This window comes from Tetrao urogallus (assembly GCF_951394365.1).
Source record: "Tetrao urogallus genome assembly, chromosome: 1".
In the NCBI taxonomy this organism is placed as follows: Eukaryota; Metazoa; Chordata; class Aves; order Galliformes; family Phasianidae; genus Tetrao; species Tetrao urogallus.
The window spans coordinates 49,726,674-49,754,645 of NC_136813.1; the positions used below are offsets into that span (position 1 = coordinate 49,726,674).

Sequence of the window (27,972 nt, forward strand, 5' to 3'; positions counted from 1 at the left end):
GGTACGGTGACAATAAAAAAACATTTGGCTTTGTTTGCTCTCAAAGTATCTCCAACTGAGAAAAGGGACACACTCCAATCTTTCTTTAATAAATTCCAAAGATGCACCCTAGACCTGTTAGGTGTCCTGCACCTGTTTAAATAACAGACACATAACTTTCAAATAAGAACTGAGTCTGCCTAATTTCCTTAGCAATACAAAAATAATTAGTTGGAAAGGAAAAAAAAAAAATATTGCACTGAAATCAAAGAAACAGGGATAGTAAAACTCTTCTTCTCAGTATTAAATAAAAGGATGTCCAGTGCAAAGAATCGCCCCCTCTTTTTCCTCTCCCGTTGACACTCGTGAACATCAATGGTTTGGATGCTCTCAGGTTTATATTCAGTGGAAAAAAACTGTGGTCATGAGGAATCACAGTGCAGTTTCAGTTACGCATAATCCTGAGGAAGGATCCAGCGAGGAGTCTGTGGCAAGCTGACCATTCTGAACAACTTCTGGGTAATTCTTACTGAAGTAAACCTAGGGAAAATATCAGATTCCGTATGTCATTTTACATTAAACGCCTTTTAGTTTAAAATACAATTCTAGAGGTACACAGAGAACAAAGAAATGCGTGACCCTGAAGAATCCAAAGAGGAATTTCAGGTTGCCCAAGGAGGCTGTGGATGCCCCATCCCTGAAGGCATTCAAGGCCAGGCTGGATGTGGCTCTGGGCAGCCTGGTCTGGTGGTTGTGACCCTGCACACAGCAGGGGGGTTGAAACTGGATGATCACTGTGGTCCTTTTCAACCCAGGCCACTCAGTGGTTCTACGGCACTGGACAATTACTAAAATTATCGATGATCTTAGATTGTAACAAAGTCTGAGAAAAACCCCACACAACCTGTAGGTCTGCTCAAATTCTGGTGATTCAGATAAACAGATATATATTATCACTTCGCATTAAATTGATAAGTAAAATCATTTTACTAGCTCAAAACACGGAGATAAATTAAAAACAGGATGACAAAGAAGCTGTGAAATCTTGCGTCTGCACAAGGGTTTCTCATTTTCACACATAAAATGAACACAATGGATTTGGATGTTAATATCAGGTTGTAATCCCTGTATTTTACAAACTGTGATTGACAACCATTGAAACGTCGAGGTATATGTATGAAATATCCCAGCGTTTAATTTGTGCTGCAGAGCAGTTATAGGGCCTATAGAAATGTGATCTCTGGATAGCAAACCACAATAATGAAAGAAGAAGCAAAAGCTTTAACAATGACTCAACCAAGCAACTTCTCTAAAATGTAAGATGATACCAAATAATAGGACGGTTCTTTGCCAAGCCTTTGAGTTCTTGAATTCTACCAATTTCTAGCTGAACTAGAAGAGATACAGGTTTCCTGATAAATGTATAATCAGAACATAAAGGAAATGAAATGCTGTCAAGTTTCACTGTTCCACAATCATCAGTTTTTAGTAGCTGTATCATATCTCTGTTCCTTGACAGATGCGCATAACAAAATGAAATAATGTCAAGACTTGTGTGCTCTTATCTAAAAATGTGTTTGGGTGTAAAAGGACTTCAAATGCATTTTTTTTCAAAGAAAAATGTGAAAAGTTTTGTTTGAGTCTTCAAAAACAGAAAATGCACTATCTTTCTGAACCTGACACATGTCACGAGTTAGGTCTCGTAGTCAATACTGCCCCGACTACAGCTTATGAAATATTTCTCCAATTTACGTTTCAGAGTGTTGTCAGCAAAGTTTGGTTTGTTTGATAATAACGTCCCTTTCGGATATATGAATGCATGTATAAGACACGGGGTATAAAAGGGGAATAGTCGCTCCATGGAAACATCCCTGTAAGTACCACTGTCGTCTTTTGTGTACGCACACCAACGCAGGATATACATATCTTCAGACAATATCTCTTTGCAGAGAATATTAAGGCTTTAATCGAACCAACTGGGAGGCTGCTAAGAGGCATTCCTCAGTAACCAGCCCCGATCGGATTCAGCAGCAGAGAGTTAATCAGGAGCCACACACACAGTGCAGAGCCTGCAGCCCCAGCGCTGCGCTCCCATCCTGTTCCTGGTTAGAAACACAAAACTCTGGCATACTTTTTAAATGGAGCTTCTGAGCGTGAATTTTTTTCAAAGTTAATAGAAAACCTTGGCACATTACTAGAGACCTAATGAAATGGCAGCTGCTTTTCAACTGTCTCATTGTGATTCTTCCCCTGAGCCCAATCCCTCAAGATACTAAATGCCCAAGTCTTTACACAAGCTTCTTCCACAGCCAACAGAGCTGCAACCCTCTGATGAGCAATCGTGGAGGTGAGATAACACCTCTTTTAATATTTACGCATCTGTCATAGCTCTAAAATAAAATCACCCTCACTCTTCCCTCAAAGTACTCAAAAACTGATTGACAGAAGAACAGTCCTACTCTTGTGGAAAAGCTTCTCTGAGCGCCAATGACAGCGTGGAGAACACTCTGAGGCTATATATTTTTTTGGTAATCTAAAACACTGAACACACTTAAAAAAAAATTCTTCTAACTATTTCATTTCTTACCTTCCCACGGGATTTTCTCCTAGTAAGCTTCTTGTAAACTGAACAAAGACAAATGATGCCAACTCCACTGCAGTCAGGCTCGCAGACTGCAGCCTCCGTCTGAGCTGTGCTTGCACTGCATTCTTTCACACTTGCACAAAAATACGGGATATGGGGTGACCAAAAGAGACATACAGGGAGCAAGCCTGGGTCCATTGAGAAGCTTGAACTAAGTTTTCAGCAGGCATGGTGATCCTGAATAGTTTAATCTTTCAATGCTTAGCTAAGATAACCAATGTGTGTGGGTTTTTTTCTTTCTTTTTATTCCCAGATAATCGTGGTTCTTTCAAAGATGTCCCAAGTTAAGTCTTCCAACGTAAGGTCCGTAATCCCTCTTTGTTCACACCTAAGGAATATACGCAAGAGCCATAGTCTTCCAGAAAACTGATTGAAAATCTCACCTTACTGGAAGAAAAGCTCTTGGTACTAATTTGCTCTGCTCAAGATTTGGGTCCAAAGCACAATAAATCAAACGATCATTGTCAAAGCATGGCCACATTCCAAACCATTTCACTTAGCAACTCACTGTAACACCTTTTGAAAAGTACGTGTATATGCTATAATACCATTTCCTTTTATGTGCAGTGTGCTGTTCTTCAACAACAGCAAAAAGCAATTCTTCATAAAAACAGTTCTTGGTAACCACAAGAGAAGGTATGAGACCAGCAGCAATACGTGCAACCGACACACGTGTGCAAAATGAACGGCCCCCAGAATCAGCTCTTCTTACTAAGCAACTTCTCTGAAAGCATGCATGAAACACAAGGGACAGCAATAACAAAAACCTTGAATTAATGCCCAAGTCCTTTAAACAGAAAGAACTGTAACTGTGCTTCTGGGTAGCTGCTGACTGGAGATATAGTCTCTCGATTCCCATTTTTTGGGCTGAGTGTGGATAAGCACCGTGCTTTGCATTCTTGGCAGATGCAAAAGCTTGTATCTGCCTTCTAGCCTGGGAGTTAGCAAACTTTTTCATCAAACCACATTTCAGCAGAGACCGGTTCCTGGATCTCTTCCCTTCCTGTACAAAATCACGTAACATTGATGTGGTAACTATATGGGCAAGTAACATCAGGCAATTATTTTTATACATTTTGATTTATCTTTTAATGCAATTTTGCAACTGAGGAGGGCTGCAAGGAAGGAAGGAGAGACAGCACGACATGGCTGAATCTCTGTTGGTGATATCAGGACAGCCACCCCTAGCCATCCCAGGGATTAAGTCCCAGGAAGCCTGGCCAGACAAACACTGGTCTCATCAATTAGAACCGATTCTTTTAAACATCATTTATATAATCTTCAGATCTTCATACACGTGTTGCAAGAAAAAAAAACAACAACCAACAAAAAACATGTCTAAACCACTACATTTAGTAATAAAATGTGAGAAGCTACTTTGCAGCAGCTGACAAAAGCCATTTCCTCAGTTCAGGCAATCAGTGCCACGCGTGGGTTTATATGGTGCAAAGTTTTCATGTTAAAAACTCTTTAAAAAAAAATCCCGAAAGAGGTTTAGTTGGTATAACAAAAAGCAACCAACAACAAACCTGAGAATGCACAGACATGGAAAGCTCTTCCCTATGCTTCAAAATGCCCACTGAAACAGCTGCAATACATGAGCACCCAGCGTCCCTGACTGCACAATTATTTGTTTTTCCAACTTTCCAGAAATGTGGCTATTCTTACTAGGAAGCAGGCAGACACCTGTCACTTTGTTTGCTGTCTTTATCAGTTGCTCCATGCCTAGTGCTCTCCTTTGCCCCCAGGAAATAGTTTGCAATTTGTGTCCCCCTTACGATCCGCACATCAAGCAACTTGAGGAGAAGAAAGCATAGAGGACAGAGATAAGACCTTGTTCTCTCGTGTGGAAAGTCTCTTAGGATGCTACATGCCTAATATCAGTGCCTTACTTGCACACTTAAAGTTGTGTGAAGATAATCCAATTGCTCCCAGACCAAGCACTGCAAGTCTCAGCTGCAGCAGTGCTGAAACTTCATTTGCAATACGAAAAATACACCCTGGCTTTGGACATCCTGTGTGCTGAATTATCACAAAAAAAGAGAAAGCACGCCAAAAGCTAGTCAAAATGAGTTCCTTAATCAAAGGTCATTTCTTTTTATCTTCTTATCTCAGCTTTAGCTTTCCATCTGAAAAGTGGAGATGATATAGCCTCACCTCAGAGGCATATTATGAAAATTAATCCATTGATGTTTCTTAAACACTTTGATTGCCAGAGGAATGCTCCCAATTACATTAATAATGCTACACTCAAGAGTAGGATTTGAATAGTAAGCAGTAAATCAGGCACAGAGCCTCGCATGGAACAAGGAGGCAACAAAACATTCAACAGCTGTTTCTTAATTGAGCGCGATTCATCCTATCTGCAGAACAAAGCAAAGGTAAAAGAACGAAGTAAGAGAAATCAAACTATGATCGCACTCCCAGTGATCATAATTTAATGAACTAGTACTGAACCTCACACTAACACTGGTTGGGCCTTTTAGAAAATACAGGAGAAGTAAATGCTGGAGTCTGCAGCCTTTGTAAGTTTTTAAAGAGAGTTTTTGCAAGACACGTGCCCAGCACAGGTGTGTATGTCATATATTATTTACACTTACCACTGTGAGTACGTACACAAGGATGCAAGAAACACACTCTTTCAACTCAGGGTACATAAATACACCTATCATTTGGAACCCTGTGTGTAAGCACTAAAAAAAATCAGTGAAAATGAAGGTTCAGCCTTCCTAAGTCAACAGATTCTGATGTTTAGCAGAATGCCTACTATAACCTTGAATATGCTAACTTGTGATGAACCAAGTGCAGAGACAAACTGAATTATAATTATAAAATTACCCGTTTTGCTGTTTCAATCAGAGAAGCTGCTTCTGTCTTGCCCACTTGTTGCACCATTTTGTAAAACAAGCCGTCCTTTTCTTGCAGCAAAATGTAAGGCTCACCATATTCTTTTAGTCTTCCTGCATCTAAAACCTGTTAAATCAGCAGAAATTAACTTATTAACATAAGAAATTCAAAAACAAATCTTAAATCCATTAGCAAAGGGGGAATGTATCCACTTCAAGTGCTAAGATGAACTTTGCATTCTGAAAATGAAATATTATGTCTTCTTCAAACAAGCATAACACTTCTTTAGTTCATAGACCTGTTGTACAATTTTAGAGTGCCCTACAGCCATTCCACCTATAGGAATCCAATGCAAAGTTATGCAGAATATGGAAATACAATGTTTGTGAAGCCAACAAAGCAGATTATAAGATTCATTGTGTAAGAACGAAACAAAGAGACCTGAAATGGGCTCTGAAGTAAACAGCTGTAGGTATAAACCACGCAATAACCACCGAGACGGTTAAGGGAGAATAAGTAGGTCTTTTGGATTAGAGGAGGTGAAGATGTAATTAAAGAAAATGAGGGTGTTACTGAAAAGATAAACAATTTCTTGCATCAGTTTCTGCCTTCTACATATTAGAAAGATACTTACCTCGAACCTATTGTTTCTACATAAAAAAGAGGAGATGCCACCAGCAACATAGGCAACAAGGAAAGGAGGGGAGAAGGAAAAATAGAAAGGAGAAATTAAAAAAGCATTAAGTTAGCAAGCCACATAGGATACAAACAGTCAAAAAATCAGAAGAAATTAAGAATAGGTTGCTTGAGCCTATAAGAAAATATTCTTATGCAAGTGACTACTTCAGGACTGCATGGTAGCATATACTACACTTACATTTAACATCTTTCAAGGAACTTTTAGACCAGCATATATATGTTTTCAGGACAACGATTTAGACAAAACTGAATAAAGCACAACTAGAAGACACACAGATCACAGGCAGAATTTGTTTTTCACAATTTTAGTAAAATGAAAAGGTACCTCACATATCTGATAGAATACTTAATGCATCAGAATAAAATGAAAAGAACATTTTATATGGATTTCCACATGGATTTCCAGGAATGTGTTTGGTGTAATGAAATAACTGGGGACAAAACCTCAAGAATTTGCACAGAAAACAAACATTGGAAATAAGCAATGCATTTCTGCTGTTTGGGGAGCTGGAAGGGCAGGAACTGGTCGCTATCAGAGTGGTCTGTGGTAGCTACGTATGGGCCAGCCATCAGAAGGTTATCAGAGAAGTGACAAAGCTGCAAATGACACAAAAACATGTAGGTAAGTCTAGACTAGAGGAGATTCAGGTACACGTAATTAACTAACCTAAGAGAAATACAATAGCAGGGAAAAGTCAATATTGACAAAAGCAATACTCTAATACTTAACTGGCTCACAAATTAATGGTATTGACTCAAGAAAGAGAGCTGGATAACACTTTACAAGTTCAGAACTCCAGCCCATGTGCAGGAGCAATGAAGTTCAAAAAAAAGAAAAAACAAAAACAACCCCAAAGTTATGTGAGAAAAAGTAATTCAGAAAATGTTTTTGTCCCTGTATAAATAAAAAAAACTGACTACCCAAGACACACTATTGAAGAAGATATTGCCACAACAGAGGGACTTCAAGGACTCATAACCAAAGCTGTAATTGTGGTGTACAAAGTTATAAGGGAAAAAAAACCAAACATCTAAAAAGACAGAACTGTTCATTTCAGGCAAGAAAGAAATAAAAGGTACCATGAGGACAACATCAAAATAACAAAAACAGTTTGCAAACTTATGTTCAAAAGAAGGAACTCCAGTAAGATTGGAGGTAAATTCAAAGTCCTGTGAGGAAACTTCCAAGTGCACCATTTGCCTGTGCAACTCCTTAGAGCAAAGCATCTTAATGGCCAAGAGCTCAGCAGAACCTCCAGGCGGGCAGGACCCCTTTAATGACAGAACACAAGAGGAAGCTGAACGAATCCGTTCGGCTGCACGACGTGCAAACTACACACTGCTGGGACCTGTGCCAGGTTGTTGGGCATCAGGGACCGAGCACCCGCAGAAAGATGCCCAGTCCTGAGCTTCTGCTTCCATTCAGTACGTTGTATTTGAATGTAAAACAACTCAAGCCAACAATAACGGTGTACTGACATTCAATTTTATAAATTGGATACTTAGTTCTGTCACATTTGAGTATTTAACTGTAATCACAACATTTTACGTTCTAGAGTAAGAGTTAAAGACAGAATCCTTAACAGTGCCATAAACTGAACTACCACATACAGTTCCATGCAATAATTAACATGAAGTGCCGCGTCACGGAACATTTCTGGCTCCTTGAATGATTTTTTTCAGCATAGCTCTAGGTTACATAAACACTCCATAACAAAGAAGACAAAAAGCATGTCCACTGAAAGTGTCTCCTCCTCTAGTAACAAGTACCACATAAACCGGAGGTTTTTATTTTCTGTTACATTACTGTAGTGTTCAAATTCTAACAGCAATTTTGCAAATATCAGAAAGAACCACAAACATGGGCAGTCCTTCTCCTAGAAAGAACATGTGAGGGAAAAAGTAGAAATTTATTCTTTCTTGACAAGTTTTAAACAGTGAAGTCCAGAAGATGAACAGATAATTAGGGTGATTTGTGTCCAGAAGAATTCTATTCACATTTTAAATAAATCTTTAAGCTATTCATATCCTTTCTCGGGGAATAAAAACCAACTTATGTTATGAAAACAGACAGAACAAAGATAGGAAAAACAACCCTCGCTACTTTCTAAAAATCTGAAATGGAAAAAAGAATGAAATAGAACAGACATCATTCTTACACGTCAGGAACACCCTATAAACCCTATTAACGGGGGGAAAAAAACAAACCTGTTTCTACTATCTGCTACCATCCACGACACAACGGAGGGAATGTGAGCAGACTGACTTGGTAGTTAAACATTCAGATACCTATACATTTATTAAAAAGGGCATAGACAAAGCGATAGGTATTCTTCTTTGAAGAAATATATGCTGATAACATTTAAATAAATAAATAGGTACTTTGGCTAAGGCTTTGCATACGCTTACTTACTGACTCCAAGCCAAATTAAAATCATTAGAACTTCAAAAAGCAAGCTAATCATTCAGGAAAGGTGGAATCTGGTGTTTACTAGCCACATACTTTCTGATCAACTGGCATGCATCCCTTATCACTGTACAATACGACTGAATTGAACCCAGATGCATCCCAAGGTGGTTGTACCAGTGGAACTAGATATAGAAAGCCAGAGAGGCTTGCAGGCAGTGAAATCAGATCGGCATGCTGATTACAGAGGACACACAAAGGAGCGTGGGACTTTGTGATTCCATTAGAGGCTCTAATACAGATTCTGAGAGGCAGAGAGATTTTGGACAAATTTCAGTACTGCTGTATATACTGGAAACCAAAGAAAATCTAACAATTTCACTGTCTGTGAAATACTTCGACAGCTCAGAGCAAAATGAAGTAAGCACAAAATGGCAACATAAACCCAAGGCAATCATATGTAATCCACGGCCAGGTTCTCCACTGTCTTGCACTGGCAAGACATCCTCTTTACCTCACCTGCACTGTTCTTGCCTCTATGGTCAGATCCTAACAACTTCAACATATTTTCTCCAGCAGAAAAGTAACTCCAACAGTGTGAAATTTACAGAATTGGATGATGGTGACCACGTAAAAGAGACAACGCAGGAAAAGCTTTATTCAGGGAAATTCTCTCACTTTCTACAGTGAAGTGAAACTGATCTTAGAGCTATTCAAATTCCCCTCACAGTAGTGCTACTCAGACATTTTATGTTCAAATGGAGTGTAAGGTCAATACTGCTCTAGAGCAAAATCCTCTCATGCCATCTAAATCTGCTGTACCCAAGATCTAATTTGGGTCCAACAGTCTGGACAGTGATGCTCATCACAGCTGTGAGATCTGCAGAAGGATGAACATCACACTGGGCAGAAGGCAAGAAAGTTTTTAACAGCTCTTGGTTTGACATGGAGGCACGGAATAACACAGAAAGAGCAGCATTAAAATATGGCAGCAAAGAGACAGAGAACCAGGGAAGAAGCAACTTGAATCAGACTGACCTGCAAAAGCAAACATGAAAAGGGAGTATTAGCCATTCAAATCTGTTGTATTAACCATAATTGCTATGGATAAATTCTGGGCAGGGGGGATTCAGTATTTGAGCTATCAAGAAATTGTACAATAAGGCCGGAGTAGCCACAGCAAATACAGAACCAACAATTTATTTCCCAGGCATTGTATGTAAATATTTGGCTTACATAATAATTTAAGTGAGCCTTACTCATATGTAGAATTCCACTCTCAGATTAGTTTAGATGTTCAATACATTTTTGTCTAACATTCAATGGTGGACGGGAAGGAGAGACAAAAATGAAACCATAAAATGACGAAAATGCAATCTGAGAACCATTTCACAATGAAATGAGAGGAACAAGACAATGAAGGAAGACAAAACTTGATGAAACCGGTCCATTTCTGCAAAGACCCAAGCAGCAGAACTAGGACAGTACTTTTTCTGACGATTCCTGAAACCCATTTATACAGTTGGGTTGCACAGAACTTTTGAAAAGCAAATACTCATTTTGTAAGTGAATTTAAAATCTTCTGCATGGATTAATATAGTTAAACACTGACATTAGCCACAGAAAGAAAAAAAAGCGTGGATCCTTAAAAATGCTGTAACAAATTCCATGTACTTATGGCTATCCATAGACAGAAGAAAGAAAGAAGGTTCTAAATCCTGCATTTTCTAACTTTCAGCAACAAAAGCAGACAAAGCAAGAGAACAATAGTTATAAAACACTCTGAGAAAAGAAAAGCCCAAGGTTGGAAGTGTCGAGCCACAGAGGAGGGGGGCATGGGAATCTATTTCAATTATTATTGAGGAATGACTAGTATTCCTATTCACGTTCATCTTCACCATAAAGCCAGAGGGAAAATGGGACATTTAGGAGTTGATCATAAATGTTTTTATTTCCTATTCAAAAGGAAAATAATTCAAGCAAATTATCTCCTAGGGAATACATCTGATTTAATTTAGACTTGCAGAAGACATCAGCAAACAACAAAATTATTAAAGTTCAAAACTCTGCTAGGAGTACAACTTTGAACAATGTTTTCCTCAGAGAGCATACATCAAGACGATCTTCAATAAAGTCCTGGGAAGAGGAGAATATTCAGGAGATGCTTCTGGTTACATCATATTAAAAGAAATATATTTACACAAGACAATACATGGCTTTGTGGGAAAGAGTCAACAGCCCATTCCCCAGCTGGCGTTAAGTTCAGATACAAGTACGTTCCATCTCTTCCATCTCAACAGTTTGCCAAAACAGATCAGAAACATGTACATACTTCTCTGAAGAGTCATTTATAAATATTATCCTATCTGAACAGGTTTGCAAAAATGGAAGAACACTGAGGCCGCAAAGCTAATTTGGGAACCATTTTAAAGTTTTTTTGTTTTGTTTTGTTTTGTTTTTTTAATGAAGTTTTTCTTTATTTTTCTTTTTTTCTTCTTGTTTCTGTTTTTGATTTTTTGGTATTGGGGCTTCGTTTGGCCTTTTTTTTTTTTTTTTTTTTTTAAAATTAAATTTTCAGCTTTAATCTAAGCATTCCCCAAGCTCCTTCAGGAATCACGTATAACTTATTCTATGACAAATCTGGTGTCAAATAAAGAAACTTTCATGCACCACATGCCAGTTGTGTACTTCTTGCTTTTCCTTCAAACAAACCAGAGCACACTTGGGCATTCACCTTCTTACAATATGAATTATTCTTTTCAGAATTTCCATATGTTTCATCTCAGCAGAGTTTAACTTCACTCTAACAATGCAAAGCCTGCCCTTGGTCTCTGGTATTCAACACATGCCCCTGCCCACTTCCCCTCTATTTCACAGAAAAGGCAATTTCAGATGCTGTTCTGGAGTCAGAAGAACTGGACTTCTTTAAATTGAAATTATTCTTTTTAGAGAAAATTCAGCACGTAATAATAACTGGTAAGCTGTTCCACACATGTGTTATCTTTGCTCTTCTTGCAGAGGCTTAAAAATCTCCCCTCCTGCTGTTTTTCTCCATCTGATTGCACACCACTGTAAGCTGGTTGGAATGTTGTGGGGAAAAAATATCAATATGCAGTAGTAATGTATGTAGCAATGAGTCTTATTTTATTGATAATCATTTGATATTAACTTCTATATCTTGTTGGAGGAAATAAACTTGTTAACTAGTTACTGTAGATGTTTTTCGTATTGTTCAATCTCTTCACCTCAAAATATCTGACATATCAGTGCAAGTTCAACCTTTCCCATAGAGCCACTTCTTACCAGGAGCTCTAAATGCTGACAAAACTCTTCCTTGGCCAATCAGTAATGACTGTTTCCAGCACTGGAAAGCCACATTTCTCAATCTGGATTGCAGAATGGCTCAAACATGGCCCTGAAGTGATGGAAGATATGCTTCAGCTTAAGAAATTCCACTCTCTAATAAGGCTTTTGAGGATTGTCAGATAAGTTACAAACACACTATACTTTTCAAAAAGTTAAAGAATACAGCTGCCTCTCTCCTAGGTTTATCTGCTTCTGAAGACAGTGAACTTGTGGCTCAGCTGCCATGCACACAGTTTTACCTTATCGGAGACACTCTGCTCAAATCATCAGCTGTCAACATGTCCTGCACTAATTTGCTCCTAAACAGTAACACGGTATTTCTGAGAGAGCAGAAAACCACTCTCTAAAGACGCGTTAGCATTTCTAGTGTGGTCTGCATTCCATACCACCACCTTTAAAGAAATATCTGACTGCTCTGTCCTTATACAGATGAAAATACATTCACACACAAATGACTGACAGAATGAGAGATTGAGGTTCATCAGACATTAGCTTCATTTCCTGCTGTAATTCAAATGCAGCTCTTCATTTGAATGCTCCCAAGCTGAAGCACTGCTTCAGTAATTAGCTGCTTTATTTAGGCAAAAAAAGAACCCTGTTGGGCGGCTGTCTTGAAATTGGAGCAGCTTTTAAGAACTATCTTAAAGTTGTCAACATTTGGGGAAGGTATGATTCTCTTTGCCAATTTGAAGCCAACAATCCTAGTGCTTCTTCAAGATCATTGGGATTTTGACTTGTTACAGAGACAGCTAGGCCAAGCATGATGCTTAACAACTATCACAGACACACCACTTCAGTTGACAGCAGTGGCTCTGATATAAAGTTCATAGCCCAGCACTTTAAGCAAACTTGTATTAAACATCAAGATAATATCCTCTTAATAGCAAAGATGTATAATTTACTCAGGTTTGAAAACAACATATTCACTGTTTATATCTTCTGAGCTGAATTACTGAATTCCACAAAACATCTGTTTTCCCTTGCTGTCTCAAAACGTTAACCCACTTTCAGAGGATCTGGAAACTGTGGAAATTGGCTTTGTTTGCATTAAAATCAAAATTGATAATTTCTGAAAATCACTTGCTAATGCTCAGCTCTTCCAGAAATTCCACAAGTCCTTAATTACCAAATTAAAGGAGAAACCTAGACGTTTCCAGGGCCACTGCCCACCATCAACTGTCCACATGGACTCCAATACAGTGAACAGCCAAGCAGGTAGATCAGCATTAATTACACCTGGCAGAAGGTCTGGCAGAACTGCATTAAAACTCCTAAAGTGTCCCTGAAATATTTAACCAGCCCTTTAAGTGTTAAGATCTTTCCTAAATTTTCACAATTTATCTTCCAGATTCCAAAAATCTGGAATTGCAATTTACCTGTCATCGTACAGAATACACATACACAAGCAATATTTTGTGGGATACCGATATTCAGCTATCATGAGACCAAGTACTCTTTCACATTTCCTGTGTAAAGCATCTCAGCTAGTACCATTAAGTTTAATGTGCTCTACACTGGTCTTCTTGTATGACTAACATTCATTTTCTTTTCTTCATATTTCTTCACCCAAGAGACTTTGGTCCCTTTGGTTCCAGCACAGCTGGATTTTTAGTTCTAGTGTTCTCTAGCTCGTATTTTCAGGAGAGAGGCTTTAACATGAATGCCCTGTGTATGCTGGTGGACATGGCATCTTCCTGGGAACGGGGAGCACGGTGCCCAAACCTTGGCAGAGAGAGGAAAACGTAGAGCTCAGGTTTCTTAAATTTCTGGAAGAATGCTCTCTTTCCATGCCAACGATGGGCAACACTGCCATCACTATCATGCTTACTTAGGTGTCTGTTAGCAGAACTGCCTCATCTCCCGCTCGATGGCTGAAGGACACTAATGTGCAATACTGGGTCAGACACCAGAACTCCAGAGACAAGTACCCAGACTTTATCTGCTGCACGGCATTTTCTGTCTAGCTGTAGATGACTCTCCTATTACTATGCAAACTTCTTGAATCTCCCTGCAGAGTTCCCTCTTTCCTTTCAAGGTGTTTACACCAAATTTTGGTGGACTGATTTGCCCTGTTGAGGTTAGATGTCTACAATACATGAAACACAGCACCTGATTTATGAGGCCCAGGTGTTCCAACAAGGTAAATATAACACAATGTCAGAAAAATGGGAAGAACTGAAAGAGGGAGGTGTACCAGAGAGATGTAAGAAGTCATTTTCTATTGACCAAAAAAAGACCTCAGGTCCGGTTATCAGGTACACTGCACTGTTAACCATGAGTATGAAGTCACTTCAGTACATAGCCACAACAGGTTTTCCCATAAATAAATCAGATCTCTTCCCATGGTTCTCATCCTCAAAAATTTCCTATTTGAATGACAGTTTTTAATTACTAGTTCAAGTTCTGCTTGCATAAAGAGCTTTCATTTCAAATAAGTATTTCACTAATATGAAAAGTCTCTGTGGAGAAACATCCTTGTCATTGGAAAATGCACAAGTCTTCACTACTTTAAGGCTTTCCTACCGAAAGACCACAGCACAGCAACCAGAACAAAGAACTGCATCAGATTCCTGCCAGACACACGTACTTAATTTGCTATTGATTCACTGCTTCCCTAGGTGAGCTTCAATTCCTGCATGCTTCAGCTTCTCTCTTCTCTAAAAATACAGTTTCTAAAAAGTATTTCTCAACCTGGACAAGGAAGCAGAAAAGAGGGGGAGGAATGGGTGATGCGGATTTTACAAGATACCACTGGAAGTCTTGGGAGTGGTGCCTGTTGGCTGCCCCAGGCTGCTCCTGACTGGGTTTGGTGAGCTGCAGACGTGATTTAGGTAAAAGGCCCTCACACTGTAAGGTGAGAAAATGATAGGGAAGCAGCTGTTATGGTGGTGGGGATGCTATGTGGAATGGGGGGCTAGTGGAGCAAGCCTGAACTGAGCTTTTCACGGGATTTGCCGCTAGAAGAGAAGAAACTGTAGCATTTCTCCCATCCTCCCCCCTTTGCTAGGGAGAAAGGAGGCTGCTTATATCAAATGGCTAAAATGAGTATAAGTAGGCATCTGGTAGGAGGAGCTACAACTTGGGTTCTTAAAATAATGAGGGAAACATGAGTGAGAAAATATCCTATAGTAGTCTTGAACAGCACAGGGGGGAAAAAAAAAGTTTGAAAACCACTGGATTATAATTTTATGGTAGGATTATTTGATGGCCTGACTTAACAAGTCTTTCCAACTTTGGTTCCAAAGATTGTATGGATACTTCCCTATCTCACCCAGGTGTTTGAAGTTTAATTAATTAATGTTTGTAAAGAGCGTTACAATTTCCAGATGAAAAGTCCTATGCAAGTGCAATGGAGGATTACTCATTGAGGTGATTGGGTTAGAGAGTATCACATTACACAATGCAGCTCTTCCCTCAACGATTTTATGCGTTTGAAGTTCTGATAAAGTGGATTTATCAGTAAGATGGATATAATGGAAATACTCTTAAGGCGTGACCTGGATTATGAAACCAGAGGTATGGTTTTGGGAATAGAACAAACGAGAATTAAAACAACTCCCGAGGCCAGATTTGTCTACAGTTGTATAAAAACGTATTTTGTTCTTCCTTTTTTTCCTCTTCCAGTAGGCTTTCTTCTCTTTTAAAATAGAACCGGTTATTACAATGGGTGTGAGCAGACATGCAACAGTTCACGTTCAGTTCTTATTTCCATACTCATCCAACTTGACTTTTTCTCATGACTTTCTCAGAATTATTTTGTTCTATTTTATTTATTTATTTATTCTTCTTAACGTTTGGATTAACCCTAATGATGGATGTCATCTTTTTGGAAAATTCTGGTTTAACTAGCAATTAAATGGAATTAGATCAAAAGCACGTGGACAATGTCAAACTGAAAACTGCAGTCAGTGTGCTTAAGACAGGATAGCAGACAAGCTAAAAGAACAGTTCAGCGTGAACCTGATGACAAACAACACGGACAGATGTAAAGACCCAAATCTGTAATGGGCTAACCCCTTGTGATCAGTACCGGCAACAGTTTTGCCAATGCTCTTTTGCCCTTCGTCTTTTTACCCAGAACAATAAAGGCGAGGGTAAAGTTTGAAGTTTAAAGTTCTGGTTTGAAGTTTGAAACACATTCAGCGGGATAATAAGGGCACTGGAGCATCAGCCCAGTGTGAGGACAGGCTAACAGAGCAGTTTGTTCACTGAGGAGAACAGATGGCTTTAAGAGACTCAACAGGAGTAATTTCATACCTACAATAAAGTTAGTCAGAAGACAAGAGCCACGGTCTTTAGTGAAATATACTGTGAGAAAACAAGGAACTTTTGCCACGTACTGAGGTGAGGTTTTAAGTGGATATAAGGAAAAATACAGATTTATTGGCAGACAATTAAACACTGTGACAGGATGCCCATAAATGTACAGAATCTCTATCTTTGATGTTTTCAAGATGCAACAGGATAAAGCCCTGAACAATTTGACCTGTAATAGGACTAGAGACCTCCTTTGGTTCCTTCCACATTAAATGATTCAATGGGGGGAGAGCTCAAGTTATGTATACTTGTTCAGGAATGGGTTTGGACTATTAAGATTAAGTTAAGAAAGCTGAATGGGTTTGCCCAACATTTATTTGAAAAATAAGTTTACTCACTGCTTGCCAAAAGATAATTGATAATATTCCAACTAGGAGGTTCCATCTTTGTTCTTCTTCATTCATTTTCTACCAAACTTACCAGGACAGACAACAGAGATGGGGATGACATATAAAGGAATGCATTATTTTATCCATACATCTCAGTTAAACAAGAGAGAAAAACAGAAGTTTTAATAATACCTGATACTGGAATAATAATGCAATTCAGCTGTGCATTTTAATACTTGTAAAGAATCTGCACAAAGTTAAATGTGTAAATTACTAAAACACATTAAAATTTTGAGACACCAAATTTTAAAATTCACAGAAAGCTCTCTTTAGCTGAGTTTTCCCAATTTTCTTAATATTTAAGTAAAACATTACTTTTCTGTGAAAGCCATTTTTATTGTTAATGGTACTCCTTAACAGTTTGCCTTCTATGATTATCCTGTTCCTTATATTTTTAATGCACAGACTTTTCTTACTCTTCCAAAATTGCATTATATTCCCACTAGGATTTACATGCCTGAGTAAACCAAGTAATTAAAAAATATAACAAAAGCACACCTGCCGTAACTCTGATCACTCCTAGAACAATATAAACTTTACAATTTGTTTGGAAGCAGAATCAGTAACTCTGAATAAGGATGTCAAGAAAACAGGCTTGTTACTGAGTCAACGTGCCAGTTTCCTCCATTTTCTAATACTTCTCACCCTTTACTTCCTCCCAGAATTAGAGTAATACAAAGGATCAAATGAAGTAATGTAAAAGGATGAAGAATACTGGAGACACTAATGATTGCAGACCCTAAAGTAGATCTTCTTGCAAATCTTTTCCTTAATGTACTCTAAAGAGGCTAAAGTCATTCTAAAAACACTGTACTAGATAATGTAAAAGTGGACCTTTAGGAAGGTCAGATCTTGATTGTGGCTGAACTGAAACAACGGAAGGTCAAAAATAAGATACAGGATCTTAACATATAATAGAGTAGTTATACTGTTGGCAATGATACTGAACAATCTGAAGAGTAACTTCCAATTTTAATTACATGTTTTTAGCAAAATAGTAAATAAAAACATCTAGTTTTTATTTCAACTGCACAATATTAAAAGGTAAACTAAGAAAACATCTTCATGGAAAGAACATTCTGTGCATAACATGTTAATGGTAGTTAATGAACCAAAACCCACAGAAATCCCTTTGGACAGCTAACAAACACATACAGCTATTAATTAGGTCACAGTTGTTTCCTCACAAGTCTTTTGTTCACTTTACTTGTAGAGAACACCAACATATCCATTAGACTTGTGGGGAGGTATTCACCAGTGAGGAAAATATTTATTTATTATACCTTAAATGCTTGCAATTACATGACTTATTATGGCAGTTCTGCTGGTTTCTCTCTTCGTAAGTAAACTATAATCACTCAGTTCACAATCTGCTGTACTCTATTCCTTAGAACATCATTCACCTCAGAAGGTCCAATTGTTTCATTTTGCATACTTCGGGCTACCATTGTACCTCAATCACAGATTTTAAAATGCTCTGGGCATCCAGTTAAAAAAGAACAACCACACAAAACAATACTGAAAGAATTAACAAACTTCATTTTAATATAAAAAAGTTTCATAAATATTTTTTAAAGTTACCACTGAGAGGATATGGGTAATTTCTGTTTGACGCACATTTAAATTTGAATTCCACTCACAAAAGCTTTGCCCACTAGTAAGTTACCCCATTAACTGACTGTGAAGAAAATATTTGCAATAGGCTCCTGCTGCTACTGAAGGAAATTGCAAAAGCGCAGATAGAACATCGTTTCAAGGACACAAACCAGACTGAGCTCCTGAGAGCTGAGGGAAGACCACTGCCTTTATGAAAATAATCAGCAAGTATATATTTTTCATTCTGTGTGTGTGCAAGGCATCACAGGGCAGGCACCATGTGGTGCTTCACATGAGCGGAATATACCGCTGTTCCGTCGGGAACAAAGATGGCAGAGACTGCTGGATTGGTAATACTCCATCTTTTCTGTTTGAATCTTGCTTTGTAAAGCTGGCCACGTTCAGTTCCTCACCCGTCTAGCTCCAGTTCTCCAACCAACACCCTTGCCCCAGGGCAGTTGCTGCCTTGTTACCAACATCTCCTGCTCCAGAACCTCCACCACTTCCTTCTCATACATTCCACACCACTAAATATTGCACTGCCTCCCTCAGCCCACCGAGACTGAATTAATAAACTTGACTGAATCCAGCTGACTCTGTCCAGAGCACTTGGGTGTGTCTTCACTAGTTCCGACAGAGATCATTTGCTTAAGTTTGCTGTTGCACCTCACCTGCAATGGGTTTGTGCCTGGCAGGTTGGAAACCACAGAGTGAGAAAATGTAAGCAGTCTTTTCAGGTCATCACCACTACAGTTTCATGAGTTGCCTGTCACAGCCCCTAGGATATCTAGGATAAGTCTTGAATTACAACTTAAACTTCTGACCATTTCTCAATCAAAAGTAAGTAGAGTAAATAAAATTATCAATTTGCAGGGAAAAAAAAAAAAAATTAAGCTGTTAATTCTTACCATAATTCTGTCACTGTCGATAATGGTGTTCAAGCGGTGTGCAATGGTCAGAACTGTGCACTGAGCAAACTTTTCACGGATTGTCTTTTGGATGAACTCATCTGTTCTGAAACACAGCAAGAGCAGTGCAGACAAAAGTAAGGTGTTAGCAGGGATAACTTAATGGCAGGCAGCTTTTACGACTTCATCAAACATGACTGTATAGCAGGAAATGTGCTTATGAAGTCATTACAGTGCTTCTTCCTGGAGGCATACCATGAAACATACCCCAAAACCTATCTGCTAGTGGTTGAGGAGAAAAGAATTTCTCCTTGAAAGTAGAGCAGTAAGTTTCATTTCAGGAGTCTTGCCTTCCAAGCTGTGAATATAGAAGAAGGAACATTCCCTTTAGCAGAGTGAGGTATTCTTACAGATTTCTATTCTATACCAAAAACAAAACAAAACAAAACACTATTATTTAAGATTTAGTTTATGCAAGCTGTGAATAAAAGTTAGTGAAAATAAATAACCTTCATTGTAAATGAATGAACAGAAGACAACCTCTAACAAAGATTCTTCATTACCACTGCAAAAGTGGGTTAAATTACAGAGCTGGTTGGTAAGCAAAGCTACAACTGCAGTAGCTCAAGGACTTGAGTACAGAATGACATGCTTTATAAATGAAGTGTTGATTGATACAAAATCCAAGGAAAGGGATAGAATCATGAAATTCCTGAGTTGGAACACATAAAAGCTATCAAGAGTCTCAATCCACTACATGAATTAGTCTCTTAAGGAAAGGTATCAGGTAGAAACACATGACTTTTAAAGAATGAAAACAAAGCCAGAGCACAGACACTGAAGTACGAATGTTGAGAACTGTCACAAGTTAAGTTGAGAATCCTGAAAACGAAATATACAAGAGACACTAAAATGTTCTTTAGTTGTATAATCAAATATTAATGCAAAAGGCCTGTAATAATGATAAAACTGGATAATATTCAAGAGACTATACTGAAGAAGCATTGGTATCACTTAACTTAAAGCACTGCAGTTAGACTTAAATTTGGAAATCTATATAGCCCTCCTTAAAGTCAACGAAAAGGGGAAAGGCATGGTTGGAATCTGAACAAGAGCACCTGAATTAGGCAGCCATAAGGTGATGAATGCCTTCTACAGGCACGTGACAGCCCACAATACACCAGAAGCCTTAGTTCCTGGGCACAAAGCCAGGTCATGTGAATATGCATATATTGTGCATCAGCCTTCAAAAGACGATGAGTGGCAACAGTGGAGAAAAAGGCAGTGTGGGAACACAGGTACAGAAATTAAAATTATCATCCAAGATCAAAGGAAGATATAAACAGCTCAAAATGCATCGGTGTTAGTGAGACCAGGGATGTTGCAGCCTAGAATTCAGGCATATGAAGGCACAGGTCTCATTTCCAGGATTCCTATTAAAACAGAATACTGTACTTCTATGCAATGATTAGAGAATAATAAATGCTCCACATAGAGCATCGAAGACGTCTAGATAAACAAATATTTTCAGGGGCCATGTTAACTTCAACTGGTTGTTTGCAAAGCCTTAATTGTTCAAACTGTTCTAAGTAACTCGGAAATCAAATACAGTACACACAGAACACACCTTCCTCTGACAAATCATTATTTTCTAGATACTAGTACACTGAATCCATCTGGACATGACAAATATTTGGTACTGTCTCACAAGCGAAAAAGAACTGTTCTGTTTCCACCATGGCAGGAAGCACTAACAACAAAAAGGAGAAACATATAACTTTGGAAGTGTAGGATGATGTGAGGAATGGTGTCACCACTGTTTCCGTGGTCCACAGTATGATTTTGTGGTCTGATGGACTGAACACAACTTCTGTTACAAACTGTTTAAGCAGTCAGCATGACAAAAGAAGACAGATCACTGCTGATGAGAGAACAGATGATGAGAGAGAGAAGGAGGATTATTAACAGTTAAGTAAGAGTTCCCATGCATGCTTACTTCCATCCTTTTGCGGAGACAGAAACATTTATGCTCTGTCATGAATTGGACAAGACAGAGCACTTTTAGACAAGAACTCAGTTTTTGCCAAAATTGTTACTGCTACCTGGACCACTGGACCGGTTTGGAGCATGACACACTTCTTCCTTGACCATCTACTACATTTACTTCTAACAGCTTAGCAGCAATAAGAACACTCATTAAGGAAATGAGAGGTCTGAGATTCTTGGTAGTTTGATCCTTCTGCTACTACTTCCTAAAAGAAGAGTAAGGAAAGACTTAGGAAAATCCTTCTCCTCAATTCAGCATTAGTGAAGCCATCCCTGGAGCACTGTGTTCATTTTTGGGGTCCTCAGTATAAGCATATACAAGCATAATGGAAAGAATCCAACAAAGGACCACAAAGATGATTAAACAATGAGCACCTCTCCTGCGAGGAAAGGCCAAGAGAGATAAGACCGTTCAGCATGGAGAAGAGGGGGGATCGTATCAATTTCTATAAATACCTGAAGGAACAGTGCAATGAAGACGGAACCAGGCTCATTTCAAGGGTGTCAAGTGACAGGACAGGACATAATGGCAACCTCCTTAAAAAAGCAATTTGCTTAAAGCTCCACGACCGCGTACTTCTATCAGATCACAGCAGTAACAGTGCTACCACTGCATTGCTAATGCACACATTTTTTTTTCTGCTGTCCTCTCAATAATGCCTCAATGATCTATTTATTTCAACAAAGAAAACCAGTACCACACACGATAACACTAAGTAGGGAAGAGGCAATGGTTAAAAATAGCCCACAATGAATAGCAAAATGGAAACAAAAGCTTCAGTACTACCTGAAATAATGTAAGGAAAGTCTTTTTCTTTCATTATAGTCAACCTCAAGGTGAGGTTTCCTACAGAGCAAGCAAGGACCACAGAAAACTGCAGTTCGCTCAGAAATTTCAAAAACAACTTTTAAAAGAGCTCAAAATGATTTTCAACTCTCAGATTATTCCTACTCTTATCTCAGTAGAATGCAAAATCCTTGAACACCCCTGTCCTCTGCATTCATTTATTATACATTCCATTATTACATGCATTCCTTATAGCATCATCTCTTACTGCATATCCATTAAGAAAACAATTCTCATTCTTGAGAGGCTGCAGAGTAGCCCTGCAGAACAGCATCCGAGCGTTCTGGTTAATGCCAACTTGAATCTGAATCAGCAGAGTGCCTCTGAAGCCAAAACTAGCCAAGAGGGCCAACAGTACCCTGGGGCGCATCAGGTCCAGCACTGCCAGCCAGGAGAGGAAAGGGATTGTCCTGCTCTGCTCTATGCAGCCTCACCCTGAGCACTGTGAGCAGTTTTGGGTGCTTCAATATAAGGACGTAAAGCTGTTAGAGACTGTCCAAAAGAGAGCTACCATGATAGTGAAGGGTCTAAGAGGACAAGACATACAAGAAACAACTGAAGTCACGTGGTTTCTTCAGACATAAAAGAGGAAGAGGATGAGGGGAGGCCTCATGGCAGCTTACAGCTTAGAATTAGAGAATCATTTGAGTTGGAAGGAACCACTAAGGGTCATGTAGTCCAGCTCCCCTGCAATAAAAAGGGACATCAACAGCTAGATCAGGTTGCTCAGAGCCCCATTCAGCCTGACTTGAACATCTCCAGGGAGGGAGTTTCCACTACCTCTCTGGGCAAAACTGTAAAAAACATTTTCCTTATACCCAATCTAAATATCCCCTCTTTTTGTTTGAAACCATTGCCCAATCATTAAAGACCCTGATAAAGAATCTGTCTCCCTCTTTCTTATAACCACCCTTCAGATACTGAAAGGCTGCTCTGAGGTCTCCCCAGAACCTTTTCTTCTCCAGGCTGAACAGCGCCAGCTCTCTCAGCCTGTCCTCACAGGAGTGGTACTCCACCCTGGATTATTTTTGTGGTCCTCTTCTGAACGTGCTCTAACAGGTCCACATCTTTTCTGTACCGAGGACTCCACATCTAGATACAGAACCCAAGCTGAAATCTCGGCAGTGCAGAGTAGAGGGGCAGGATCACCTCCCTTGTCCTCCTGACCATGCTTCTTTTGATGCAGCCCAGGATATGGCTGGCTTTCTGGGCTGCAAGGGCAAGTTCTCGTGAGCTTCCTCATGAGAGACTATATTATATGCCAATTGGAGCAGTCAAGCCTCCAGAAAAGTGCCAAAGCAAGGAGTATTTCTCTCCTTTATTGAAGGCATAAATGACCCCTGTGCGGAGTCAACCCACACTGAGAAAGTGGCCAAGAAAGTGTCAAGGGATTTCACTATCCTCTTAAGTGGCATATCATAAACCAAATATGCAACCTGAACAGCAAACCATGGCTGCTGGATGACAGAAACTCAACCTTAATCTAGTAATACAAAAATAGTATGTGAAAAGTAATAAGACTCCCCAGAAGGGGAAGACCATCTCTGGCAACAAGCAGGAGGGCTTTAAACTAGAGTGGCTGGGGAAGGGGATCCTCAAACCATCCCACTTGGAGGCAGATAATGGCAATGGATGCCCTGGGCCTGAAGTTGGATCAGAAGCCAGTAAGACAGCACCTAAGATGCAGGATAAGGAAACTCCAATTGCTAAATCAGCCTCAATGGGAGCCCAACTCAAATGCCTGTACACTAATGCATGAAGCACAGGGAACAAGCAAGAAGAGTTGCAGGCATGTGTGTGCCTACAGGGCTTTGACATCAGTGGCATCACTGAGACATAGTGGGATGACTCTTATGACTGGAATGTAGGAACAGAGGGGTATAATCTATTTAGGAAGGACAGGCAGAGGAGAAGGGGAGAGGGTGTTGCCCTCTACATCAAAGACCAGCTGAAGTCCATGGAGCTCCACCACAGAGAGCTTATGGGTTAGGGTTAAAAGGAAGGCAGGGGAAGGAAACATCACAGTGGGAGTCTGCTACAGGCCACCCAATGAGGAAAACCGAGTGAATGAGGCCCTCCGTAAAAAGATAGGAGCAGCTTCACATTCACCAAAGATGGTCCTAACAGGAGACTTCAACTACCCCAATATCTCTTAGAGGGTCAACACAATGGGGCACCAGAAATCAGAGAGGTTCCTGAAATGTGTGGATGATAACTTCCTATTCCAAGTGTTACAGGAATTCATGAGAAAAGGTGCTATGCTGGACTTTGTCTTCACCAGTGAGGAGGTGAGTAATGTGAAGCTCAAGAGCAGATTTGGCTGAAGTGAGCACAACTCAAGAATGCCACGGAGCTGTTGGAGAGGGTCCAGAGAAGGGCCACGAAGATGACTAGAGGACTGGAGCACCTCCCCTGTGACGAAAGGCTGAGAGAGCTGGGGCTCGTCAGCCTAGAGATGAGAAGGCCCTGGGGAGATTATATAGCGGCTTTCCAGTACCTGAAAAGGCCTACAGGAAAGCTGAGGAGGGACATTTAGCTACAGGACAGGAAGAAATGGTCTTAAACCATTTAGACTAAATATTAGGAAAAAATTCTTTACTGTGAGGGTGGTGAGACACTGGAACAGGTTGTCCAGTAAGGTCGTGAATGCCCCTTCTCTGAGAAGCATTCAAGGCCAGGCTGGATGTTACTTTGAACAACCAGGTCTAGAGGGAGGTGCCCCTGCTATAGGCAGGGAGGTTGGAACTAAATGATCATAAAGGTGATCTTTCAACCCAAACCATTCTACGATTCTATGAAAAAATGGTGCTATAATTGTCCCACTGGCACTGTGGGTTGAAGGTCTAACAGCAAGTTTCATTGCAACTCAGGACTCGGTATATCCAAAATTAGCTGACTGGGTAAAAAGGAAGACATCTAAAGAGCAAGTATAAATGCAATGTGAGTGAGAAGCAATCAAGCTGGTGAAAGAAATGCTGGATAAGTCATTATCTTCAGTCTAATGTCATCCTGGGATTGTCCTGGAAGCATATCTCACATTAAACAATTCCTGAGTGGCCCTGGAGAAGGCCACACATGCTGATAACTTCTCCAAAAGGGAAACAAGTACAGATAGCAATAAGATGTAATAAAAAGTTAAATTTTACAAGGTTAAGCTGACTAACAAACTGAACTGTGCGCAATGACCGTTTTTAAGCAGATTCAATGAATCACTGATGTGGAAATGGGGCAGTGGACTGCATTTACAAGTAGTAAAAACACAGGTTAACACACATACTGTGTACATTCACTACACAGAAAGCTCAGTACACTGAACTTGGTGTTAAAAATAAATCAAGTCTCAAAGACTATAGATTTTGTTTCAATATACCACCAAAGTGACAGCAGAAAGATTTTTCAGCTCTTCTGCTCCAGATTTCAAATCACCATTCCAAATCACTTAATTGCTATAAAACTATTCCATTCTTAAGGATAAGAATTCTGGCTTCAGGACCAAAAAGATAAAATCAAATCAACGCTTGTCATTCATTACATACAACATGCAAGCAGTCTGACTTAGAGGAACCTTCTTTATAGCAAACTCCTCCCCTCTCTTACAACAGCACTGCCACCCCTGCAGTATGCAGAACACCCAGTTATCTGTGAGATGCAAGGTACTTATGGGAGCTCTAAGATGTAGAAAGAAGAAAGATGAACTCCAAATTCCTTCCCTTTATTCTTTTGCTCAGCCTCACTGGCCAGCAAGGATGAATGGCTTAGCCAGGCTGAAGAACCATAGGGAAAAGTTCCTCAGCCCCAAGGAATGTCATATTCCACTACTTCATGCCATCTCACCCACTCCTCTCCTTCTCCCACCCTCAAGTCCTGTCTTCTCACATTTGCTCTCAGGTTGAATTGGAGGGAAGTGCAGTTGCAGCAGTGGTCCAGGCAAAAAGATGATGAGCCAGAAAAATAAAAAATGAAGTATAATCTCTACAGCCAGCAGCAGCTCCCCACCGTTTCCTATTCCAGGTGCTTGATACAACGTGTGCTTACCATGCCAGGCATGGGGGCTGTGCATCGCAAGAGAAGGTTTTCTTTACATTCCAAAAATGCCTCCCTAACTGCTCAGTTAAGCAACACACATCAGCATTTCCTGATGAGCATCCTATCAGACTGCATAGCTGAAAAATACTTTGCTCTAGTTTTAGCAACGCATTAAGAAAAAGGTAATAATGACTGTAATGCAAACTGAATTCAAAGTAGAAGTTCCAAGTTATTATTTGTATTGTTATGCGTAGAGTTGATACAAACAAACATTTACCTTATTATAATATATATTGCAGCACACATTAATCAAGATTAATTAAATGGATAGTGCAAGTTGAGAACACATACGTTAGATGCCAAAATAGGGAGGATGAGTAAGATGGTATTAAATTTCCACAGCTATGATTAATCATAGTTAATCTATCAGTGCTCAGCCAAAAATAAACTAATAGTCAAAAAAGAAAACAAACGTCAAAGTAAAATAAAACAAAATAAAATAAAGAACCTCTGGAAAGGGAATGCACTCCTCTAAAGGTTTTAGAAATACACTGTCAGCTGAACTGCAAAGCTGTCCTAGTGGCACCACTTCTCCCCCAAGAAGATGTTATAAAAATGAGTCACGCCCAGATGACATACAAAATCCTTAATGCATCTGTTTGAGGGACTTGCTGTGTTATTGTCCTCTTTGGACTTTGAGTTCTCCCTCAAGCCATAGTTTGTTGGAACTATATATTCAGTTCAGACTAATTGATGCAGTACATTTGCAGTATTGTTTCCAAAATATTTCCACCAGTGTTTCAAACGTTTAAAAATTAACAGTGGGGGTACTTAGCTATTGGAACAATTTAACAAGAGTTGTCACTGAAAGTTTCTTTCTATTGAGGGTAGATGTCCTTCTAGCAGTACGATGTAGTTAAAATAGGAATGAATTCAGGAAAGTTCTGCTGGCCTGAGTTATACAAGACATGCTTTTTATCTTTTTTGGGGAAGGTTGAAGGGGAGGGGGGGGGGGGGGGGAGCTAATTTATTAATTTATTATTTTTCCAGCAGATATTTCTTCCTAGAATCAACAGAACTCAACTTAGTTTCATGGCTATTCTAACACCACTGATCTGCATTTCCAGGTAAGTTCTTGTCTATGGCTGCGGGAGAAATACTTTGATTAACTCTGAATGTTAATCTTCCTACTCTTCATAACGCACTGAAATTAGGGATATTTTGGGCACACATCCAGTATACATCATCTGCTCTGGATCTAAAGCTCAGTCGCCCCATTATGAATAGATAATTATGATAGTACTGTGGAAAACATAAAACAGCAATACAAACGACAAGAAATAGAAAGCATTTAATTTCATTTCTACAGCACAGGTGATCAAACTAAAAGAAGAAACAGTTCATCTTAACACAGCATTTTGGTTTTTACCTTGGGTCCACATTTGCTGTTGCTTCATCAATGATAAGGATCCGATTTTTTTTTAGAACTGCTCTGGCAAGACACACCAGCTGCCTCTGACCAACACTAAAATTAGACCCAGATTCTGCCAGCTGTGTCTCCATTTTATTAGGTAGATCTTCCACAACCTCTTTCAGTTGCACCTGTTGACATGTCAACATATTGTAGGATGAGTAACTCCCTTTCAAATCAGCTATTGTATGTCTGATGACACAGTAATAAGTATGCAAGATTTACCTTTTATATTCTGGCACAAAATGACTAAGTGCCAAGTTGGATTACACAGTGTCAGTTATTAGAATTCTAAAAACATTAAAGCATATTGTTAAGAATCTATTAATGTTCATTAAAACTAAGATATGAATCAAAATGTAACCAAAACATCATCCCAAGGGATAATTTCTTCATAAAAGACTTATGTAACAATATACATGTCTACACA

General features: G+C 39.3%; 1 protein-coding gene across 2 annotated transcripts in view; it reads right to left on the reverse strand.

Moving 5' to 3' along the window:
- Positions 1–411: 411 nt before the first annotated feature.
- Positions 412–27,972, reverse strand: part of ABCC4 (ATP binding cassette subfamily C member 4 (PEL blood group)) — a gene marked incomplete at both ends in the record, with an annotated part of 148,825 nt that continues 121,264 nt past the window's right edge. For both annotated transcript variants that reach the window (XM_079536324.1, XM_079536323.1), the window contains 4 exons: positions 412–519; positions 5,462–5,596; positions 19,153–19,258; positions 27,501–27,673. In XM_079536324.1, the coding sequence (XP_079392450.1) occupies positions 412–519; positions 5,462–5,596; positions 19,153–19,258; positions 27,501–27,673 (522 nt within the window). The remainder of the gene's footprint in view (positions 520–5,461; positions 5,597–19,152; positions 19,259–27,500; positions 27,674–27,972) is intronic.